The sequence below is a fragment of the Salmo salar genome, chromosome 18 (genome assembly GCF_965601325.2).
Source record: "Salmo salar chromosome 18, fSalSal1, whole genome shotgun sequence".
NCBI classification, from domain to species: Eukaryota; Metazoa; Chordata; class Actinopteri; order Salmoniformes; family Salmonidae; genus Salmo; species Salmo salar.
In genome coordinates, this window is record NC_138308.1 from 70,570,318 (window position 1) to 70,590,764 (window position 20,447).

General features: G+C 41.8%; 1 protein-coding gene across 7 annotated transcripts in view; it reads left to right on the forward strand.

Moving 5' to 3' along the window:
* The window catches only part of nrxn2b (neurexin 2b), a 937,590-nt gene that overhangs the window by 252,995 nt on the left and 664,148 nt on the right, over window positions 1-20,447 (forward strand). For 5 of the 7 annotated variants that reach the window (XM_045701329.2, XM_082965087.1, XM_082965083.1 and 2 more), the window contains exon 4: window positions 5,528-5,557. The exons of the other annotated variants lie outside the window; for them this stretch is intronic. In XM_045701329.2, the coding sequence (XP_045557285.1) occupies window positions 5,528-5,557 (30 nt within the window). The remainder of the gene's footprint in view (window positions 1-5,527; window positions 5,558-20,447) is intronic. 7 annotated transcript variants of the gene reach the window in all.

The following is a 20,447-nucleotide window of genomic DNA, read 5'->3' on the forward strand; positions in this document are numbered from 1 at the left end:
GCCCGTTATCAGCAACCATCACTCCTGTGTTCCAATGGCACGTTGTGTTACCTAATCCAAGTTTATCATTTTAAAAGGCTAATTGATACTTAGAAAACCCTTTTGCAATTATGTTAGCACATCTGAAAACTGTTGTCCTGGTGAAAGAAGCAATAAAACGTGCCTTCTTTAGACTAGCTGAGTATCTGGAGCATCAGCATTTATGGGTTCGATTACCGGCTCAAAATGGCCAGAAACAAAGACCTTTCTTCTGAAACTTGTCAGTCTATTCTTGTTCTGAGAAATGAAGGCTATTCCATGTGAGAAATTGCCAAGAAACTGAAGATCTCGTACAACGCTGTGTACTACTTCCTGCACAGAACAGCGCAAACTGGCTCTTACCAGAATAGAAAGAGGAGTGGGAGGCCCCGGTGCACAACTGAGCAAGAGGACAAGTACATTAGAGTGTCTAGTTTAAGAAACAGACACCTTACAAGTCCACAACTGGCAGCTTCATTAAATAGTACCCGCAAAACACCAGTCTCAACATCAACAGTGAAGAGGCGACTCCGGGATGCCGGCCTTCTAAGCAGAATTCCTCTGTCCAGTGCCTGTGGTCTTTTGTCCATCTTAATCTTTTATTTTTATTGGCCAGTCTGAGATATGGCTTTTTAATTTAAATTCACCTACAGTATGCAATCACATTTACTACGAAGCACATACAAATCAATGTTAATCTTTTGATGTTTATTACAGCGTTGAAGACAAGGCGAGTCATTCCTGGAAACCCCTGAACAGAGAAGATTGCAATTCATTTGAGAGACGATTGTGCTGCATGTGGGTTGCCTTGCCATTCATCCAGGCATCAGTGGCATGTTAGAAGGCGAGTAATAGAATCAGCAAGGGAGTCTTCTCGAGCTCTCTGTTGTAGCTGTGATCACATGCTAGCAGCTAGCCACAGTGGAACAGTCCGATGAATGATCTATGCCAGTCCTGTTATTGCATTTAATTTGATGTTGGAGCCTCAGAGTTTTAACACGTGTTTCATCCTCTTTGATAGCCTTTTGATATCATGCACGCCCCACTTGAATAATGAATTATGCTCGCCAAGAGGAGGAGAGCAGTGAGCATCAATCCATCACCATCTCCTGCTCTCGGTCATCCTATGATACTTTCTCTCTAACCTCAGCTTTCCCCTACTACTGCAAAGTGTTTTAAATTCCACTCGAGTTTCCATAGCTATTACTCGAAGCTGTAAAATACAGCATGCATTATTCAATGAGACTTATCTCCCAACATCTTTTCAACAAATGTTTTTACAAATGTCCGGAGCGTGTTTTTGAGGCCGTTACGCAGCCACACTAGCATCGTTTCATGATCTAAGATAGCTACGAGGATTGTTCTGCGAAAGTAAATGTTCAGAGGCATTATAAAGACATGACATGTTGCAGTGTAAATGGTACTGGAAACTGTAAGTACTCGGTCTTATGTAATAACATGTATAACATGTATAACATGTAATTACGAAGCACTAAACTATTACTCATGTTTATTGCACATTGGCAAAATGTCTTGCTTGGTGATTTCTGTTGCCCTTCGCCCCTTTGTCTACCAAAACATATGACATCACTATCAGTCTTTTGAAGATAAATTCAACCAAAGCTCCTCACCCAACCAATTAGAGCGATCCTTTCTGCACCACCCGTTATTTCAGTGGGCTGTGTGTATGTTAGTGTGACATATGTTGTGGGTGTATGTATAGGGAGGTTGCCATATGCTTGCCGGATCTCCTTGGAGGATGGTACTGTTTTGTTATGCCTCCGCAGCCCCACTGGGGTCTCCACAGCCAACGTACTACTCCTCCATCAGAGTTAGACTATTGTTCCCACTGATGGATATGTGATGGAGGAGAGGAGGAGAGAACCGACTGATGATGATGACTCTAATCCTTCTCTGTCCACTTCCTGTGTTCTTTACCGCCGTCTTCTGTCCTCCTCCACATCTGTCCCCATGTAAGTGATGGAAGGACCCAGTACACTGTGTGTTGTTAGGTAAACATGGTGCACGAATGACGTCTGACAAGGTCATTGAAGAACACACATGCCGGAGATGGTTATACCGTTCCTGTATTGGCGAGGCTGTGGTACGGTGTCCATTTTAGGACATTCCTACTCCCGATGACATAACCTTACTGTTGACGGCTGTAGGGTTAAATTTAGATGACGTTCATAGTGAATTTCCTGAAATCATCAAACATGCTAATGTATTCTATGAATGTAGCTTTTTGTATCACCTCTATATTTTTGTCCTCGATTAAAAGAATACATTTTTGTGGGGTTGTTTACAACCCAGGCCCCTTGATGGAGTGCTGGGTAATTCTGAGTTGCATGCCCAACAGTGGAAATGTTTAGTAGGGATGGCTGGAAGCAGAGTAGGGTAGTGGAGGAGAGGAGGATGTGAGGAGGAGAGCAGACGGCAGCTGCAGCTGGCTGATTGAGAGATGGATGTGGAGCGAGGGAGAAAAGAGAAAGAGACAGAGGGAGAGACCGAGAGAGGGAAAGAGAGATTTCACGGTTGCACGTTTCCTCCTAATGACAGAATTATGACCCGTCTCCATCTGTCACTCAATCATCTCCAGCCAATCGTCAGCCGTCCCTGGTCGGCTCGGATTGCATCAGGCATTCCCATCTGCACTCAAATCACAATTAAGTACGTAATCAAATTTTCAGATTTCGGGGGAAATTATAAGTCTCAGGCTAAGTTTTTATTTTCATTATGCTTTCAATGTGTTTAGTGGCAGTAATTCGATTTGTGTTTGAAGCTGTATTTCCAATGCAATCGTATGGCTTTCCTATGAGTTGAATTACTGTAGTTATTGTCAGGCCTTATTGTCTGTTTCCTCAGAGAGGCCTACAATGCCTTTCACATAGGCTGTTTGGCTGGGAGATATAACTGGGCGATATGGACAAAAATCCATATCACGATAAATTGCCTGTATTGATATGATAAAGATAATAGAACGATACATTTGTAATATGAATGTGCACCACTGTTTATTTATTTTTTATTTTAAACTACTACCACTAGTTTGATGGTGGTAGCCATCAATTGTCTCAATAACAATCACCCACATTATTAATTTATTTAATTTCCTATATCACATTTCTCTAGTATAGGCTACTTATCGTAATGAATGATATCAGCAGAATGCTTGAGATAAGTGATCGGTATGGTCGGTGTCGATTAATATTTGGTTTTATCGTCCCAGTTTGAGGGAGGCATGTGTGAAAGAGAACAGGTGCTCTCTTGATATGTTTGGGCCAGAACGTCTTTCTCCCTCTCTCTGTCTGTCATATGCTGAAACATGTTGAAGCCTCTACATATCCTGCTTAGGATCTGGCTCTGTGTTAGTCTGACACCCCTTTTGCCTCTGCCAAGCGAAAACGTTTTGTGTGACGTGCGCAGACACACATACACACGCACGCACACACACACGCGCGCGCACACACACACACACACACACACACACACACAGTGTCTCCCTATGTTATTTTTAAGTGTTTCGGCCTCTTGTACCTCTCATTATTGAATTGCAGCTTCCTCTCCCATCACGCCTGTGCCTTTCTGTTTTGTGCAAAGATGCAAACGGGGCCAGCTGTGTGGCAAACAGCTGTGCCCCTTACCCCTCGCCACCCCCCTACTTCCAGCGCTCCTCCTCTCCTCACACTTCAAGATATTTATAATGTTGCCTCTGCTCTAGCGCGCGGTCTTGGAGAGAAGAAGGGGAGAGAAAACCCTGGAGGATGAGATGATTTGGTATGCACCATCAGCACAGGCCTGTTTCTTTGGGCTGCCTTATCTGTCTAATGGATTATGGGTAGAGGAACAAAACAGGAAGGGAGGATGATTGGACTCTCTCTATATAGGGGCCAACAGGAATTAGCCCGAATAGATCGATTGAGCATGCACTACATTCCTGTGCCTTAATCACAGTCACTATTAAAAGACAGGACAATAGAGAATGCTGTTGTACTTGGGAGTCACTATATTTACAATCCTGTGTTAGCTATTGGTCTGCTGTAAGGTGGGTGCTCGGGGCGATGTTGTTTGACGTTCTAGTTTTTGTGGCGTAACCATTCTATCAATGATATATCTGGATGTAGGATATCTCTTACAAATATCCTACCTGGTGATATGTTCCCTAAAACCAAGATTACCAGAGAGAACAAAACAGAATGCAATGTTTACCAATGCTGTTGGGAGAAATGACTGTTGACCCCATTGCTATTGTCATCGATGCGGCCCAGAAATGATGTCTTGTTCAAGACATATATAATTTTTCAGCAGGGTGCCTTCTTGACAATACCTTGAGGTTGAAAAACACAGTTGGTACTTCTCAGAATATTCTGTGTACTTCTCAATTGTTCTTAGACTACCTGAAGGTCGGGCCAATCAAAACGTCCTATTATGTGTGTATCGCTCAGGTCAGAGAAAGCTTTTCTTTGCATGTGTTTGTATTACATCTAGGTATTCACATTCCTGGAAATCTGTTGCCTTGCAATTTTGTCATTGTCATAGGTAGAACATTTTAAATGTTACCCATTTTGTTATCATACTTGTATACATGTTTTATTTATGGGCAATATATACAGTAGTTTGACTAAAGAATTGCTATTCAACCATTCACAAGTTGCAAATAGTGTGGCCGAAGAGTCTCATCAAGGCTCTTTTGTTTGTGTAATGGTTTTATGCATTCCAGTTGTTTCCAGTTGGTCTGGTCTGACTTCGTCAGCACTAGGGATATACTGTATTGTTGTGAAGTGGTGCCGGATTTCCATAGAGCTATTATTGAGTTCCGGTGTAACAGTGTGGTTGACATCATTTGACCCCAAAACTGTGGAGCCCCTTGAAATTATTGGACTCGAATTTGTTTGTCCCCTGATTTCACCAACATTCTATTTGGATGTTTGTCGAGGCTATATCAGGGCTGTTGTGAACAGGTGTAGTATCTGTGCTGTAAACATTTACTGTATCTGTGTCAGTATATATAGTCTTCGACTCTGGGCTGTTCCTGTGTTTTACTGCTTATCTTTGACCCTTTCTTTTAGAGACCTTGGATCTCTAAGAGCAGTACAGATTTATACCGTGTAGAATTCAGTTGAAGCTTGTCGCTGCCAAACAGTTAATATGTGTGTGTTCCATAAGTACTTCAGAGAAAAAAAAAGCATTTGTGTGCGCAATGGCCTTCGGGGGTTGCACCAAATGAAATGCTTTTTTTTTTCTACCCCCCCACACCTTCACTCAAGAAGTGTTTGCTTATTTTTTCGTTATCCTCTCTCTCTCTCTCTCTCTCTCTCTCTCTCTCTCTCTCTCTCTCTCCTCTCTCTCTCTCTCTTACCTTTGAGTTGAATCTCTGACATCCGAATCTGCCCCAGGATGTCTGTCACAAACTGCAGTCCAACGTTGTGACAATGCTTTTTTTCCTCCCGTTGCCTTTTATGACCTTCTTTTTTCCTTTCTTTTCTTTTTTTCTGTTCTTTCCTTCAAGGTCTGGCGCACCTGACGTTAAGCAACCAAGGTATGGGTTCATTACTTTTTTGGGTTCTTTTTAGAGGACAAAAAAACCTCCTCTCTGCCCAATCTCCTTCCTCTTCCTCACTCCTCCGCTTTCCTCACCCTCCCTCGTTCCCGACCTCCATTTTCTTTAACCCGTCTTCCTAACCCATCTCCCTATCCCTGGCACCCCCCACTTCTCTCACCCTCCTTCCCTCCACACTTCTCTCTGTTTTGGTTGTGCTTCCTGCCATGTCCTTCCTTGTGCTCTCTGTGCCTCCACACTGTCCGTCCCACCCTTGTCCTGTCCTTCTGGCTCACCTGGAACCACCTCTGACCTACGACCTCCCAGGCTGCAGGTAACGCTTTTCTGTTCTCCCTTTTGCTTGGGTTTTCAAAAAGTGTCTGCAGAAAAATGTTGGTCAAGTGAAATGTTAATTGTATGTTATCCTTCTTACTAATGCAACACGGTTGTTGTTGAATGACACAGAGTTTCCTATCACCACTCTGCTGTCATTCTCATTGTTTGGCACCCTGATCTGTTATGATGAGGTTTTAAGGTTCTTCAGAGACAGATTGCTAGCTTTTTGATTTAGCAATGAAATGTATCACTGGAAAGAATGTTTTGTGAATTATGTATGAAGAAAAAACTATGTCTGAAAAGCCATGAGATTGAACTGTGCTGCTATGTACATGTTACGATCTGCAATGAAACTGCTTTAATGTGCTTCTCTGACTTCACATTTCACCATAGCTTTACTATCAACCAAGACACAAGCAAACACACCTGATCCTAAACTCTATCCTTCCATTCCTCTACATCCCTCAGAGTGTTTCTCTCTTCACACAGACAACATACTCTTCACATAGACAACCTTTATCTGCCTTTTTTATCCACACACTGGGTTGCACTGTGGCCTCCTGATGTGAACCACCCAGAAATGGTGGAAGAGGGAAAGTTCATGGGCGAGAGATATCGCCAGGCAGGGATTGTCTGGGGATCGAACTGACCTTTACCAGAAGGGGGAGAACAGTCTCGCTCTTATCGACTCCCATCCCTCTCCCACCTCGACCCCCATCACTGATACACTGGGATCTGACTAGGACGTCTGAATCACCCTCTCCTGGGGTTCATTTCAAAACTCTTTCCTCGATTCCTTGCATCTACTCTGAATCATATTTTGATCCAATGCTCTTCTCTCTTCCCTCTGACATTTGAGATGGAGACGAGGAGAGAGGATGCGAGGAAATCGAGGAAAGACTTCACCCCTGATCTCTTTAAACACATACAGGTTCAAACACCTGTGCCAAACGCCTTAAATGTCTCCAACACCTCCCTTTAAAGATTCCTTAGCTCCCTTAAATGTCTCCAACACCTCCCTTTAATTAACTCTACGAGATTGGTGTCCCCCCTGCGGGACGGTTGAGCTAACATAGACTAATGTGATTAGCGTGAGGTTGTAAGTAACAAGAACATTTCCCAGGACATAGACATATTTGATATGGGCAGAAAGCTTAAATTCTTGATAATCTGACTGCTCTGTCCAATTTACATTAGCTATTACAGTGAAATAATACCATGCTTTTGTTTGAGGAAAGTGCACAGTTATGAACTTAAATGTATCAATAAACCAATTAGGCACATTTGGGCAGACTTGATGCAAAATTTTGAACAGAAATGCAATGGTTCATTCAGAGACAGATTGCTAGCTTTTTGATTTAGCAATGAAATGTATCCCTGGAAAGAACTTTGCACATACACTGCTGCCATCTAGTGGCCAAAATCTAAATGGCACCTATAACCTAGAATAATACATTATGGCCTTTCTCTTGCATTTCAAAGATGATGAAAATATATATTTTTTTCTTTGGATTATCTTTTACCAGATCTAATGTGTTATATTCTCCTACATTAATTTCACATTTCCACAAACTTTAAAGTGTTTTCTTTCAAATGGTATCAATTATATGCATACCCTTGCTTCAGGTCCCGAGCTACAGGCAGTTAGATTTGGGTATGTCATTTTAAAATTGAAAAAAAAGGGTCTGATCCTTAAGAGTTTTTTTAAAGACTCCTTAGCTCCCTTAAATGTCTCCAACACCTCTCCTAGACTCCTCTAACTGCCTTACATGCGCCATTGACGACTTCTGATGGGCTAGCCGTCACTGGAGAGCCCTGTTGTGAACAAGAGCTCTGAGATCCCCCTCGGTCTGTAGATCCTAGCTACCCATAATTAAAGTGGACATAGTGATACCTCATTGTTCCTGTCGCTGGGTGACTCAACGACGGAACACCGACAGCTCCTCCAGACATCCGCTGTGACCCTGCTGAATCAAAATCCTCTCATTTCTATACAGGTTCGTCTTCGCTCTGCTGTGACATTTTCTCCCACATATATGTAGGCCTATAGAGTGCCAGTCTTTCCCCCCTCCAATAGCTTGTTTACTCGGTCCGTGTGGTGATAATTGGGCACATTTGAGGAATCAAAATGTTGGTATTAAGATTTACCCCAATCCCCCAATCCTTACCTAACCCCTCATGGCTACAGAGTGACCCAGGCGTTAGCGATTCCCGTTCGCTGTATGCAGCCATGTTTGGAGCATGGATTTGCATTTGTGTAACCCCTGACCCATACAAGGAGCAAGGAACGTCTTATCCGTCGATGCTGCTGGGGAAATGGGGGGGGAGTACCATAACAAATACTGCACATACCTGTTCAAATGGGAGACGGAAACAGTCAAAAAGCTGAAAATAGATGGGATTTTGCTGCATGCACCACCAGAGCTTATTTGAATATGCACTGACTCTCTTTCTCTCGCCTCTCAAAAACAAGGTAAAAAAAGACAGAGAAACGTATAAGTTTAAACAGTACTGATTTCGATTTAACCAAGCCATAGGCGTTCTATTGAGGTCTAATGCATATTCCAAATAGGGAAATAAGAAAATGTCTCTTACTTTCATCTTTTTTACGCATAACTTATTAGGGAAATAGAAGGGGGGGGGGGGAATATTCCATGATACAACAAGGAAAAAAAGCTGATCAGACAAACCTTGGTCTCCCTGTCCTTCGTATTGATTGGCTGTAGTTAAAATTAATACAGTGGTCGTCCCCCCGTGAACAAGCCACAGAAACATCTTTAAAGAACACAATCAATAAGCCTATTTGGCTCAGGAATAAAGCGCAACAGTTTCAGTGACTGACATGGTTTGCAATTGAAGGCTGAGACACTTTTGTCAGCGTCTTCAATTCGACAATGACTGTGTGTGTGCACCTGTAAACGTGTGTATTTGTCTGCTTGTCCTTCTGCGTCTTGTAACATTTGTTCAGAGCAAATTGAAGCGGCGTGTTGCCGTCACTGCGAGACCTTGGGACTGGAAAGTTCTATCTGACATTTTTGTCAAAAATGTGTCACATACCGTATATTTGATCTTTAGATCGTTTTTCATATGTTAGATTTTTGCAAAGGTAAATTAAGTGAAACAAATGAAAACTAGAAAGTTCTCTCTGCATAAACCCACTTGTGCTTTGCGCTATAAGGTTCTACCTGCAATCCAATCACAAGCCTGAACAAATACAGATGGACCAATCAGAACACATCTTTTCCCATCTCTCTCTAAGTATGGTCTAGGCTTTCCAGCAATAATGGCACTTTCACTGTAGTGGCCTAAATCAGGGTCACACAGAGTGTTTCTTGGTAGTCATAAACAAATCTACTTCGAAACAAATGTATACACCTCACACACATGGTTATGGGCTTGAAAAAAAGAAGACCATGTCAGATATAGAGTTGAAATATATTCCATTTTGAATAGCATCCCAATATTACACTTTATATACATCACAGAAGACTGAAATATAACAAAACTGTTGGACATAGAAACACCAGATTTGCAGCAAAAAAGAAAGAAAAGTGTATTAATTATGAATAACATTCCATCCATGAGACCACTAGAGGGCACTTTGGTCATTCCACTGCAGGAACTACAGTAAATGACGATAGTAATTTGTCTGATGATGATAATACAATACATTTCTTAATGTACACTGAGTATAACAAACATTAGGAACACCATCCTAATATTCAGTTGCACCCCCCCCCCCCCCCCCCCCCCCCTTTGTGTGGTGGACCATTCTTGATACACACGGGAAACTGTTGAGCGTGAAAAACCCAGCAGCGTTGCAGTTCTTGACAGAAACCGGTGTGCCTGGCACTTAGACCCATATCCCGTTCAAAGGCACTTAAATCTTTTGTCTTGCCCATTCACTCTCTGAATGGCATACATACACAATCCATGTCTCAATTGTCTCAAGGCTGAAAAAGATCTCTTTAACCAGTCTCCTCCCCTTCATCTACACTGATTGAAGTGGATTTAACAATAAGGGATCATAGCTTTCACCTGGAATCACCTGGTCAGTCTATGTCAAGGAAAGAGCAGGTGGTAGTTAATGTTTTGTATACATAATGTACTTGATGTCTTCTGACTCTATCTTGGTAAAATAGTGTTATTCTATCATTTATGTATTAAAATAGCTACAGTTTTCTGTAAAAACTGAACATGTCAATTCAGAAGTTCAGTTTCAGATAGAACACCGAGATTGACATTTTAAAGCCATAAGGTTATATCTGTGATTGCATCCCCTTAAAAAACGGATTTGCAAAAGTCTCAGGATTTTTTCACTTAAGTTATCTTTAAGGTAAAGACCTTAATGGGCTGTGAAAGAAAAATTCACTCAAAACAGTGCTGAGATCTGGGTTGTGAACTTTGACGCTCAATATCGCAGAACTACTTTCCCAAGGTCACGACCGACTGTGCTGGTTGGTGGATCAGAGTGCAGGTGCTTTTCACTACCAGCCCCGACCATTCCAGTCTTCAGAGCCAAGCGAGGAAAATCAATTCCTCGCTCCTTCACAAAACGTGTCCTTCCTAGAGATGAAGGGCAAAGCCTATGCCTCGACAGGCTGATCTCTATCCAGCAAGGTAACTTGAGATCCAAGGTGATATTCAACGTTTGTCCGGATCCCCAGGACAACAGGAAATGCTTTTGAAACGGGCCATTAGGGTCAACGGTGAGCGCTATTACCATCAAGTAGGCTTGTTAGGTTGTTGTGACCCTTATTCCAAACCTTAACCCTTACCTTAATCATTCGGAATGATCTAATTATAGTGGTGTTACAGTACATATTGTATCACACAGTATTTGGTTCCATAGCGTCATGACAAATTTAGTGTTCCACGTTTCATAAGAAAAACTAACTTAGGCCTAGTTGATTCAATGTCAGAGACTCCAAATAATGTGAATTAGGCCTTATATCTAACCAAACCACTGTTCATGTATTATTAAATGTTCTTCATATTTCAAAGTTTGCAAGTATTCTGTCAAAATAGCCTGCAAATATAGGGCAATCTGCCTAAAGGAGAATACATGGAGTGTGTTCAATGGTATGTGAATTTAGGTGTATATTTTTTATTTCTAAAACAAATATGCTCTTTTATTTCAATCAAATATGCTAATCTTTAACTATGTTCTTTAAAATGAGGCTAATGGCCTTTTTCATGTGTGGGAATTATAATACCAGGTCCCTAGTTCTGATTTTTAAAGCCTGACTGTTCAATTTCGGACCACATTATATACCAAAACTCTTTGGTTCCTAACCCATTCATTCACTATGGACCCCTATGAACTCCGAAGCGCTTATATGTAATTCTGAGCCTGAGGGATACCTTACTTTAACAAACCAATTAATGGCTACTTCATCAAAAAAAGCAAGGGCCTAATGAAACAATGTAGAACCCTAATAGGCTTAAATCACCAATTTTCCCAGCTCTTCAGATTTGGATTGCAAGCAACTTCAAATGGCGGTTGTTGAACCCAGTACGTGATTAGAGTTTTTCCCTTAGTCCCCAGAGCAGGTGTATTCAACTCTTACCCTGAGGTCCAGAGCCTGCTGGTTTTCTGTTCTTCCTGATAATTAAAGTGTCCCAGGACTAAATCAGCCCCTGAGGGAAATAATTTTTAAAAAGCAGTGGAAATGGCTTTGAGGTCCAGTTGAATATGAGGGCCCTAGAGGATGAACACGTACTGGGAGTCAGATTAACCAATCCATGAGAGAGGATCTAGATTATCTGATGTCCTCGATGATACTTGGAGATAATTTAGGAAAGATCAAATCAAATGTTATTTGGTCACATGCTTCGTAAACAACAGGTGTAGACGCCTTGTGGTCGGATGCCAAACAGTTGCCATACCAAGCGGTGATGCAGCCAGTTTATGGGCGGACTGGGATAAACATTTAGGCCTGGCATTTTAGCCACACCAGCCAACATCACATCGCATCACAGCGCACGCACTACAGTCTCTGCGTCTTCTCTGTAGTCACTGTTTCTCTGGCTTTTGCCTCTCTCTTGTTTGCTCTCGTTCCTCAACTTGACGATGGACCTGAGCGTCATCATTACCCGGTTCACTGTCTGTGCTAGGCCTAGAATCATCTTATTTGTGAATGAATAAATACACGTATTAGACGATCATAGGGAACACATGTTATGAACTAATGTACAGTTTAAGTGTGTCTATATGTAGACATAATTAGGATTATTGTGCCATGTGTCATATGTGTCCTCCCCCTCTACCCTAGTATTAATTACTATTACATATTAAGGAACTGGCAGTACATCTGTGCGTGTCTCTCTCGCTCTCTGTTTTCTTCCTACCTCCACTGCACTCGTCCCTGAGCTGTCCCTGCTAAGCCCAGCATCCTTTCTCACGGCACTGGTACCAGAAGACCACGGGGCAACGTTGGCTGTACTAAGCCCAGCAACATTCTAGTTGTGAATGAATAAACACATTTAATAGATATAGAATAAAAAAATACTGAATAAATGCCTAATAGGTTGCCATTGGCTCATAATACCTTATAGAAGCCTAACTACTTATTTAGCAAATTAGTGCCAGGCTGTCATCAAATCAGAGTTGATGTGTTACATAATACAGGATGTAAATGTTGCAGGACGCCCACACGCCTCACAAGACTACCAGTTAAAAAAAATTAATGGAAGATTATATTAAGATTTTTTTTCATACATTAAGCAGTCCTAAAATTCCAAATAAAACAGCAAAATTATCCTTGGTATGACCATCTTAAAACAATTCCATATGTTAGCCTAGTAGACCCCCCCCAGCCCTCCCAGCATACTCTCAAGGATTTTTTAATACTTAAACTTAACCGTTGAAATGTGACTTCTATCCCTCCCCCTGGATAAACGTTGAATTCTGAAGGAAAACCCTGTCAAACCGTGAGATCTTGTTGCTCTATCTCCCTGTCCCCCAGGCCTGTCACTGCTCCACCACCACACTGAGACACACGCTCCCCATGCAGTCACACTGACACTAAACCTAGCCCCAATAAAAATACATATTAACACTGATCTAATTATAGTGGTGTCATACAGTATTTGGTTCCTAAAATAAGAAAGAATACAGAATAAATGCCTAATGGGTTGCCATTTGCTCATAACACCTCAATACCTTACGGGTGGCAGGTAGCCTAGTGGTTAAGAGGGTTGTGACAGTAACTGAAAGGTGGCTGGTTCAAATCCCTGAGCCGACTAGCTGAACAATCATTTAGCAAGGCACTTAACCCTAATTGTTCCTGTAAGTCGCTCTGGATAAGTGTCTGCTAAATGACAACAACAAAAAAGCCTAACTACTTACAGCAAATTAGTGCCTGACTGTCATCAAATAAAAGTTTATTGGTCACATGCCCAGAGTACAGGATGTAAATGTTGCAGGGAAATGCTTACTCACAAGCTCTCCTCAAGTGCAATATTATCAGAACTCAGGATAAGACCCCGATGCAGACAGTTCGAATCACAGAAGTTTATTTACAAAGCAGGGGGCAGGCAAACGACAGGTCAAGGGCAGGCAGAGGTCGGTAATCCAGGGAAGAGTCCGTAAAGTACAGAACGGCAGGCAGGCTCAGGGTCAGGGCACGCAGAGGTCAGTAATCCAGGGCACTGTCAAAAGGTATGGAACAGCAGGTAGGCTCAGGTTAGGCAGAATGGTCAAAACCGAAAGAACTTGAAAACAGGGACTAAAGAGAACAGGAGTACAAAAAAACACGCTGGTAGGCTTGACGAGACAAGACGAACTGACAACAGACAAACAGAGAACACAGGTATAAATGCACAGGGGAAAATGGGCGACACCTGGAGGGGGGTTGAAGACAAGCACAAGACAGGTGAAACAGATCAGGGTGTGACAAATACACATACTGTATTTTAAAAAATACAACATAAAATAGAAAAATATTCAAAAAAGAAGTAGGAAGGGTAATAGTAATATACATAGCACTCAGAATATACTATGAATAGTACAGAATATGCTGGGATGTGCAATAAAGTAAATAGTAACAGCAGTATTGACTGCGTGTGTGTGTGCGTGTGTGTGTGTGTGTGTGTGTGTGTGTGTGTGTCAGTGTGTGTTGTCCTCTCTGCTGCACTTGACTCTGCTGCAGCAGATGAGCTGTCTGTGCTACGGCAATCATCACTGGGACCAGAAGATGAGGGGACCATACTGCCTGTACTGGGCCCAGCAACATCCTAGTTGTGAATGAATAAACACATACATGCTTGACAAAGAAGAAAATCACTGAATAAATGCCTAAAAGATCAGTGGTTCTCAAAGTGGGGGTCACAAGGTTTTGAGGGGTCGCGAGTGTGGAAAAAAAAGATATCTAACATTTTTAACCAATGTTTTTTTTTATACATATTATAATAGGCTACATATAGCCTACCATTTGTATTTTAGAGTTATACCTTTGCCTTTTTCGATCCTGTCACTAACATAGGCCTACGGCATTGCACCCCCAAAAAGTTGTGCGCCTCGACTGTTCTTCTATTGAATTAGATATAGAATCATCTGTGTTTGTCATAGAACGACGGGATTTGTTTTTGTGGATGCAGACAGATTTCCAGCGCTGTGCTTTGTTTCCTTCCGCCAAGCAGTGAAGAGCCCTCAGATGAGCAAATTATTTTTTCGGCAGGACTTTCCCAGCCCCCAATGGCGGTGGATATGTAATCTGACACCAGAGTCCCTAGTCACTACAGTCAAATATGATCTATTATATTGGAAATACATATTCTCAAAGATAGGATATGCGGTAGGCGGGAGGAGTTGAGATCAGTTGCGACCATACTAGCCAATGAGTGGGCAGATACCCATCACTTTCTCTCTGCTACAGTTCAAACACCCTAATTGGCTCGCTGGCTGAAGAGACACTGAGCATGGTTACATGTACACAATAATATGATTATTATGTATAGTCAGATTACTACAATAGTTAGTTTATTAAAACGTTTGCATGCTTTGCAAGAGGAACGATTTCCCTAACAATCCTGTTTACATGGACACATCTAAAATCAGGCTACCTGATGGAACATTTGTTAACCTCTCTGGGCTAGGTGGACTTGCGTCCCACCTACTCAAAAGCCAGTTGAATCCTGTTGCGCGTTATTCATATGCTATTACTTCAATTTTTCAAAAATATGACTATTTTACACCATTTTAAAGATAAGACTCTTGTTAATCTAACCACACTGTCCAATTTCAAAAAGGCTTTACAACGAAAGCAAAACATTAGATTATGTCAGCAGAGTACCGAGCCAGAAATAATCAGACACCCATTTTTCAAGCTAGCATATAATGTCACATAAACCCAAACCACAGCTAAATGTAGCACTAACCTTTGATGATCTTCATCAGATGACAACCCTAGGACATTATGTTATACAATACATGCATGTTTTGTTCAATCAAGTTCATATTTATATCAAAAACCAGCTTTTTACATTAGCATGTGACTAGCATGTGAATAGCATTCCCACCGAACACTGCCGGTGAATTTACTAAATTACTCACGATAAACGTTCACAAAAAGCATAACAATTATTTTAAGAATTATAGATACAGAACTCCTCTATGCACTCGATATGTCCGATTTTAAAATAGATTTTCGGTGAAAGCACATTTTGCAATATTCTCAGTAGATAGCCCGGCATCACAGGGCTAGCTATTTAGACACCCAGCAGGTTTAGCACTCATCAAAGTCAGATTTACTATAAGAAAAATGTTCTTACCTTTGTTGTCTTCGTCAGAATGCACTCCCAGGACTTCTACTTCAATAACAAATGTTGGTTTGGTCCAAAATAATCCATCGTTATATCCAAACAGCGGCGTTTTGTTCGTGCGTTCTAGACACTATCCTAAAGGCTAAATAAGGGTGACGAGCATGGCGCAATTCGTGACAAAAGAATTCTAAATATTCCATTACCGTACTTCGAAGCATGTCAACCGCTGTTTAAAATAAATCTTTATGCCATTTTTCTCATAAAAAAGCGATAATATTCCGCCCGGGAATCTGCGTTTAGATAAACAGACAAAGGAAAAGAAAACATTCGGTCGAAGCGGGCACGCGCCTAAGCCCATAGTACTCTGAGTGGCCACTTGCCAAAAGCGATAAAGTGTTTCAGCCAGAGCCTGCCTCGATATCGTTCAACGTTTTCCCGGGCTCTGAGACCCTATGGACGACGTAGGAAGTGTCACGTTATTGCACAGATCCTGAGTCTTCAATAAAAAGAGCCAAGATGAAACACTACTTCTCAGACAGGCCACTTCCTGCTTGAAATCTTCTCAGGTTTTGGCCTGCCATAGGAGTTCTGTTATACTCACAGACACCATTCAAACAGTTTTAGAAACTTTAGGGTGTTTTCTATCCAAAGCCAATAATTATATGCATATTCTAGTTACTGGGCAGGAGTAGTAACCAGATTAAATCGGGTACGTTTTTTATCCAGCCGTGCAAATACTGCCCCCTATCCCCAACAGGTTTTAATGCAGAACATCGGCAAACAAAATAAGCGTTCTAGCACAGTGACCATGTTATTTTTGTGAAGACTATTTGATTCTGAGTACAGACATATAACGTTTGTATGTGAAAACTATTCACGTCACTCGTGCGTAAGAGGGAGCCTTGCGTTACTAATGCTGGCACATGCGCAGATCAAATACACAGCTGGAACGCTGATTAAAGCTGTTTCCATGTCCTAATAGTTCGAGTAATTCTAATCATTTGATTTAAGGTCAGTAGAGTAAGGTGTTTACGTGACTTTTTCCATACTCTGCCGACTGCCATAATCCGTTTAATGTTGAATTATTAGTGTGCATGTAAACATAATCACTGAGATTTAGAAAGCAAAGCAAATAGCCTAGACATTGATAAAACAATTTAAATACACAGACAGCACCCAACTTCACCTTAACTGATTCATTAGGATTATTCCTAATTAATGCTTAATGACGTGATGTTTAATAAAAAGGACTGTTTAAATGTCTAGTAGATGGCTATTCCCTTATCTATGTGTTATAAAAGCGAATCTAATGTCTTGTTAAATGTTCCCCTGAATCCCGCATACCCTAACTAGCCTTCTATTTCATACAATACATGAATATATGTTTTCTTCCTACATTGACTGCACCGTTGTTCTCTGCTACAGCAACAGCTGGTCTGTCATTTCTCACAGACACAGCACTCAAACTTTTAGCAAAAAAGTTGGTTAATTGCAAACATTTAGCATCATCGGTGTAGATACCTTTTTGGGTACTTTTTCAGCACCACCGTTCCGTTTTTTATTATCCATGATCTTCTGTTCTTACTGAGTGACTGACAGAGAATCAGAGCAGGTCTCACTCGCTTTGATGATGTGTGTTTGACTTTGAATGCGAATTGGCGCGACCTCAGCTCAGCCAATCAGAAAACCAGTCCTGCCCATCTTGGGGGGGCCGACCGATGTCCACTGGTCAGCCAAATGCTCAATATAGATTATTTTGACAAGAGACATTGCACAGAAGTCATAGAAAAACAGGCCCATGGGCCGCCAGCTGTGTCATTCTTGTTTTATTAAATGTATTTATATACATTTTGACCAGCCCACTCAAATAAAAGATGGCCCGGCCCTTCTGGCATTTGCCAGAATTGCCAGATGGCTAATCCGCCCATGCAGCCAGTCAATATGCTCTCTGGTACAGCAGTCAAACTTTTTGAGGATCTGAGTGCCAATGCCAAATCTTTTCAGCCTCGCTCGGGGGAAAAGGCATTGTCGTGAAGACATTTGACAGTTGTTCCGAGCAATGCTCTGAGTATGTGTCCTGATAATCCATCTGGCCTTGTGAATGTTAACCTGTTTAAAGGTCTTACTCACATCAGCTATGGAGAGCGAGATCACACAGTTATCCGGAACAGCTGGTGCTCTCATCATGCATGGTTCAGTGTAGAATAGACTCAGTGCAGGCTCCACTGATTGTGATTTCAAATAATGGTTCTCTGATATGTCCAAAGGTTTTTCATCAGTCATTTTACATAGCACACACGTGTTGTGCATACGTACACATGTGCACACAAACACACACATGCAGACACGTGCACAGACAGGGCTCAAGAAGTTCCAGAGCACTTGCCCTTTTGCCCTCCTATAAAAAAGTTACCTCGCGGTTGAATTTTAAAAATGTTATGAATTACTTAAAAATATATATTTTCAGTGTTTTAATTTTAAATGTAACAAATTGCACATCAAACTAGATCTTGAACCACGGAAAATTCCCCCTCCTCCACCCTGCCGCCGTAAACGTGCACTTGCCTGACTGCTGCATGCAGTGTAGCATCGGGTGGAGAGTTTGAATACTGGTAGGTAGCTTGTTGGCTACTTTTTAGTTCATGTTTGATTCTGTTCCATTTATCCCATTCCAGCCATTACAATGAGCCCGTCCTCCTATAGCTCCTCCCAGCAGCCTCCACTGTTTTAGTTGTATATGTCATGTTCGTCTCTTACTGTTCGGGACAGTGAAGGGGGAAAGTCGACTGTTAGTAAGAGGCAGATGTCAGCAGCAGAACAAACTAAAATCAAATAAAAACACGTTTGTTTCGACAGCATCGCTAATAAACAACTAGCTAGCAGATTTACATAATCATTCAGTACCAGCTGAGATAGCCACTCTCTTGAGCACCTGACCCCCGCCCCCCCAAAAAAGCTCTGCACACATGTGCTGATGTATGCTTAGAGCTATGTCTGTGAATCCGTTGACGCACCTGTCATCTGTTGAGGCTTGAAGCCAGAGAAAAAAAACACACCCCACTTAGATTGTCACTTTGGGTTAATCGTACATGATCAACTCCAAATAGATTGCTTAAACACTAAATAGAGGCACGGACAAAAAAGAAAAGAGAAAATAACTAAAGTGCTGCTTCCAAAATTAAAATGATGATAAATGTACCAGAAAATAAAACATTGTGTTGTGGGATAAGTAAACGTTTCAACTTTGATAACATTCTTCCACTTTAAACTATTTCATTGTAGATAGGCTGGACTTGCAAGAGAAAACCATTTGCAATAGACCCTAGATTTTACTGAAACTGAAAGATTCAATATTCTGTATTTATTTATTAACTGGAAACGATGAGGCGTATGAATCTAAATCTAGAAAAGCAAATGAATTCAAAGACGATGACGCAACATAGAGTTTTCATCTATCTAAACACACACTATGTATGACTTCAGATGTCTCAAGAGAGCCTAAGGACCCTTCATAGTAGTGTTAACCCCACTAGGTGCCTCCTCTCTGGGCTGTAGGCTGGCCATAGAGGGGCCTGTCAGGTCTGGAGCCCTGGAAGTTGCAGCAGAGACATTAGACCTGGTTGACGGAACAACCTACAGTTGAATAAAATCCCCTGATGCTGCACTTGCCCAAATGGAGGGAATCTACAGTCCCCCATCCACTCACACACCCCATAATACAGCCAAAATAACACCATGGTGATGGAGAGAACAATACACTATATGCTGAATAGGCCCTATGACTGAAAGTAGCCTATAAGAGTAGTCTTACCTGCTCACCTTCTTCCTGTATTACATCATAGTTGGATATTTTCTTCATACATCATGGTATACTAAGGGAAATTTGTTTTGTTTTACTGACCACATGACCTTCAGCAGTTCCAGGCCCTAAGTAAACCATATATATGTGTGGCCCTAGTTAAAGTCCCTTATGAAGTCCGGTGCTGAGTTTTAATCTGATGTGTGTTGAGGATAATAGATAGTGATGGTGATGATTGACAACAGTCGCCTTGGTGACAGAGGGGATGGGTGTATTGCTTGTCCTCCAGATTTATCTGCAGCCTGTCGTGTGTGTGTTGTTGTGTGTGTGTGTGTGTGTGTGTGTGTGTGTGTGTGTGTGTGTGTGTGTGTGTGTGTGTGTGTGGTGTGTGTGTGTGCGTGCAAGTCTGTGCGTATGTGCGTGCAAGTCTGTGCGTATGTGTGTGTGTGTGTGTGTGTGCATGTGTGCACGTTACTGTGTGTGTCTGTGTGTGGGCGTGCATGTGTGTGTGTGTGTGTGTGTGTGTGTGTGTGTGTGTGTGTGTGTGTGTGTGTGTGTGTGTGTGTGTGTGTGTGTGTGTGTGTGTGTGTGTGTGTGTGTGTATTTTCAGGCAGGTCACGACTCATTATTGGCAGCCTCACTTAGGGAAATTGACAGAGCAGATCATACTCATTTGAAACTCCCACGTCGCCTGTCAGGGCATAGACGCGCTGGCACACAGTTACACACGTTGACAGTCACGTTCGGTTCTAAACATGGACACACGCTCACTTTCACACTCATGCAAATAGAAGTGTTAGACAGGTGGTTAGGCAGGTGGCTTTCTCTCATGACCCTGAAGTGATAGTTCAACCTTAACAAAGGTTCTCATACTTGCTCTGTCTGAGAATTTAATTCCAGCTCAATTCATCCCAAAAAAATCTGTAAAGGTATGCCTACTGCATAATAATTCAAACATCCCATACTCTTTTGATAAAGATTATCATTCAA